General features: G+C 36.5%; 1 protein-coding gene across 1 annotated transcript in view; it reads right to left on the bottom strand.

Annotated features, from left to right (window-relative positions):
• Positions 1-203: 203 nt before the first annotated feature.
• The window catches only part of SYT10 (synaptotagmin 10), a 50,993-nt gene continuing 47,180 nt past the window's right edge, over positions 204-4,016 (bottom strand). Inside the window, exons 5-6 of the mRNA XM_023725200.1 lie at positions 2,376-2,505; positions 204-275 (exon numbers count right to left, since the gene is read on the bottom strand). Coding sequence (XP_023580968.1) covers positions 204-275; positions 2,376-2,505 — 202 coding nt within the window. The remainder of the gene's footprint in view (positions 276-2,375; positions 2,506-4,016) is intronic.

Raw genomic sequence — 4,016 nt, 5'->3', positions numbered from 1 at the left:
AGTTATGTTCAAGTAAAATGTATTAAGATATTGAAAGTTAATTAACAAACAAAAAAACCTTAATGAAAAAGTTGCACATCAAGTTTATTCATTACCATGGATATATTTTAAATGGGAAAATCAAACCTTCCACTTTTTCTTGTTGCTGATTTGATGAGCACGTGGTCCTACCTCCTTATTACACTAGTCTCATTTTGGAGGCATTATGGTGTGGAAGGTGGTTTGGGAGATGAACAGGATCCTTGACTATCAAAACTGGTTGCCCGGCCAGGTAACTGAAAGACAATAATTTCATAATATATGATCTAGTGCAGAACAATAAAAAAGTGAGTAATTGTTGCTACCTTTTAATAGTGACTATTCACCCATTATATGCAAATCTCTAAGTAGAATATATACATAACTCCCCCTGCCCTTCAGAACTTAGCTTCTGAAGTAGCACGAGATAACACAGATACCTTGTGGAGATGTACACAGAGCATGGTACACAGATGGTACACAGAGTGCCACTGTGCAGACAACTATTTATGATCGCAGATTAACTGCAAATTTTATGACAATTTTTAGTTCTTTTTGTGAAATAATTAATGGTTTTCTATGCTGGAACAACTGCTAGGTAAGAGCAGTAAGATGTTCCAGACACAAGAGATTGTGTGTCACTAGCTGCAAGGTAGGAGGTGATTTTTATAGGGGCAATTAAAGAGAGGAGAGGGCCCAAGAATACTTTAAACAATACGTTTTGAAATGAAATGCAACTTTCCCAACACTTGTTGAGCTATTCAGAGAACACATGTGTCTATGCTTCTAAATCACATTAGGGGAAAGTGCTCTGTGAATGTGCATCTGTAAGTGTGTGATGTGTTCTGTGTGTCTGTCTTTTGTGGTTTTCACTAAATGATGAAGTCAGGTAAAAATTTGGACATTAATATACAGACTTATCTTATTGATGATGACACTTCACCTCCCATTGTCTGAGCATGTATAGTTCATACAATGTTCATCCAGTTTTCCCTACCATATCCTGAGTAACACAGCCAAGGTCACCTTTTTGTGACTAAGCTGAGATTAGAACCTAGGTCCACAGATATTTGTCAGTTACACCACACAGCTTCTCCCATATAAACCAGTACCTAGTGCCAGAACTAGAAGTAGATACAGTCTTACCCATGGAGAGAGAAAGATGTATCATTCATTTGCTAAATGTTCATTTAACTATTCTTTTTGCTGAATTGCATAAAATCCATCACCTAGTACACATTCTTTTGTCAACTTGTATTATTTCTCAATTAATCAGATCATGTAAGTGATTTTGGAGGCCTAGTGGTGCAGTGGTTAAGAGCTCGGATGCTAACCAAAAGGTTGGCATTTGAATCCACCAGCCACTCCTTGGAAACCCTATGAGGCAATTCTACTCTATCCTGTAGGGTCGCTGTGAGTCAGAATTGACTCAACAGCAATGGGGTTTTTTTTGGTTGATGAGTGATTTACTTTGTGACTCTTCAAAGGACCCCAGCAATTGTCTTTGAGAGAGAAAGCCATTCAACCTAGCAGCATTGTGTAATGAGGAGATTGACGACTAACTTTATGGTTAAAAGTCCTGACAAAAAATGCATGCTGATACCTCCTCTGGTTAACTGAGCTATTAATAACAGTTATAATAATAGCTGACATTGTGCCATACTCTGTGTTAAACACTTGATAGTTAGCATTTTGTTTAGTCTCACACTGTGAATTTACTACTATTACAGAATAATAGCAGAAACTTTGAGAGGTTAAAATAACTTGCCAATGGCTCCACAATATGTAGTCACATAGCAGAGCTAGGCTTTAAACTCAGGCAAGCTGACTCCTCAATATTTTTAAAATCTGTGAGCAGTTTTACTTTCTGACCAGAGTTGGAGGAGAAATACCTGTCCCCTTACACAAAAGTGTTGCATTTGGTAACAGTATCTCTATTTAGGGATTCTGGAGAACTTTAGGTTAGGTTGCTCTTTTTCACAAAAGAGGAGCACCAACATTTAGTTTCCAGTTAGTAATAAATTTACTAGTTTGCTCAACCACTCATTGAGGTACGTTTTCAGGCTATGCAAAGAAAATAATAGTTTCCATTTTTATGGGCTTGTTGTCCAAAGGAATATCAAATATAGAAAGTCCAGCGGTGTTTAAAATCCAACAAGGGAAGTAGAACTTTGACTACCAGACATTAGACTGTGGAACAAGAGCACGAGCAGTGTCTGGTTAAAAATATATGTGTGTGTGTGTGTGTGTGTGTGTGTGCATGCGTAAATGCATAAAACTTTAGATAAATGTTAGCAAATGAATACATTTAAGCAAGCAAGATAACAGAGTAGATGTCAGGAAATCATAGAGCTTACCTCCACCAAGGGGTGCCAGTGGGTTATTGGTTTCCGGTGATAAGTCAGCATTTCATTCCAGTGGTCCCGCCCAAGACCCTCAGCATCCAGTCCTGTTCTACATACGCCTATGACTTCATTGTGTCCTACCCTGTGATTCACAGAATATTACACATTCATTTCAGACATTCAAAGAGAAATAAGAGTTTCACACATTTTGGTAGACTATTAACCATATGATTGAATCACTAGACTTTGCTATAGGTTCTAGATGATTTTGCAGATTAAACTTCTTCAGGTCAAATGAAAAATCTTAAGTAAATTTTACTAAACAGGATCAGAATTGCATAGCAAATACACACAAATTTAGTGCTCTATAATTTCAGCACATTTTCATAATAATAATAATGGTGTGAATGAAAAATGCCAGTATATCCTTACCTATGTTATTATTTTCTTTCTTGAAAGCACTATTAAATTTAAGTGACATAAATCAAACCCTGTTTGTTCTGCAGGCTTATTGTTTTATAATAATGTTTAGATTTCTCACCAAGAGCACAATACCCAGTTTTTTATATAAATGACCACATTTAACTGAGTCTAAATGTGTCAGTGTACATTCCTACTTGTACTACAATTAAACAAGACAAGGCTATGTTCTGTACCACGGCCTTTGATTTAATATATCACAGCAGTAGAGCATACTGGACAACACTCCTGTTTTTCTATTCATGTCTTGTTTTTGCATCAACAAATCAAAATCAGAATAATTGCTAATATCTTTGAGAGCCTATTATGTGCCAGACACTGTTCTAAGTAAGTTAAATGTACCGACCCACTTAATCCTCACACCATAACTATCATTATTATCGTCTCATTTTACAGATAAAGAAACTAAACACTCAGAAGTGAAGGAAGTGACCTGACTTTACACACCAGTAAGAGGCAGAGATGGGATCTGAATCAGGGCAATTAACTCAAGAACACATATGGTAAGTTGCTTTTCAAGAATGAAAAGGAATTTAGAAGAGTTTCTTTACCATTATTTTGACAGATTTTTCTGAGGAGACTTCTGAGAAGATTTTAGAACATTTCATTAGTTTCTTCCTGTCATTGATCTAGAGATGTGTATTTACTATCATTTTCCTCAGTATGAAGTTTCACAAACAAGCTTTTTTTAGAAATCAATTTTTTTTTTATCTTTCTGTTCTATTTATCTCCAGGACCCATTTCCTAAAACTGTGGGAGCTGTTGCTCAGTTGTATCTACCTTCAGTCACTGCTGTGAGAAATCAGTAGGGGTAATTGGTAAAGCAGGACAAGGACTGCTGATAAAAACATTAATGGAATTTTTAGAGTTTGAAATTTCAACTAATTCAAGATCTCTCCCCCCACAACACACACAAAAATTAGTCACAGTTTTTGTATTTTGATACAAATTCATTTCAAACAGATAATGTAAATAATTTTATTTTTCAGTGCTTCAGTGCTTAGTTTTGATGGTGGCATAGTGGTTAATCATTCGGCTGCTGACCAAAAGGTTGGCAGTTCAAATCCACCAGCCGCTCCTTGGAAACCCTGTGGAGTGGCTCTGCTCTGTCCTGTAGGGTTGCTATGAGTCAGAATCGACTCGATGGCAATGGGTTTGTTTGTTTTTTGTTTG

The sequence above is a fragment of the Trichechus manatus genome, unplaced genomic scaffold (assembly GCF_000243295.1).
Source record: "Trichechus manatus latirostris isolate Lorelei unplaced genomic scaffold, TriManLat1.0 scaffold00292, whole genome shotgun sequence".
NCBI classification, from domain to species: Eukaryota; Metazoa; Chordata; class Mammalia; order Sirenia; family Trichechidae; genus Trichechus; species Trichechus manatus.
The sequence above is the reverse complement of the archived record's forward strand: the minus strand, read 5'-3'. Positions and strand labels throughout refer to the sequence as shown.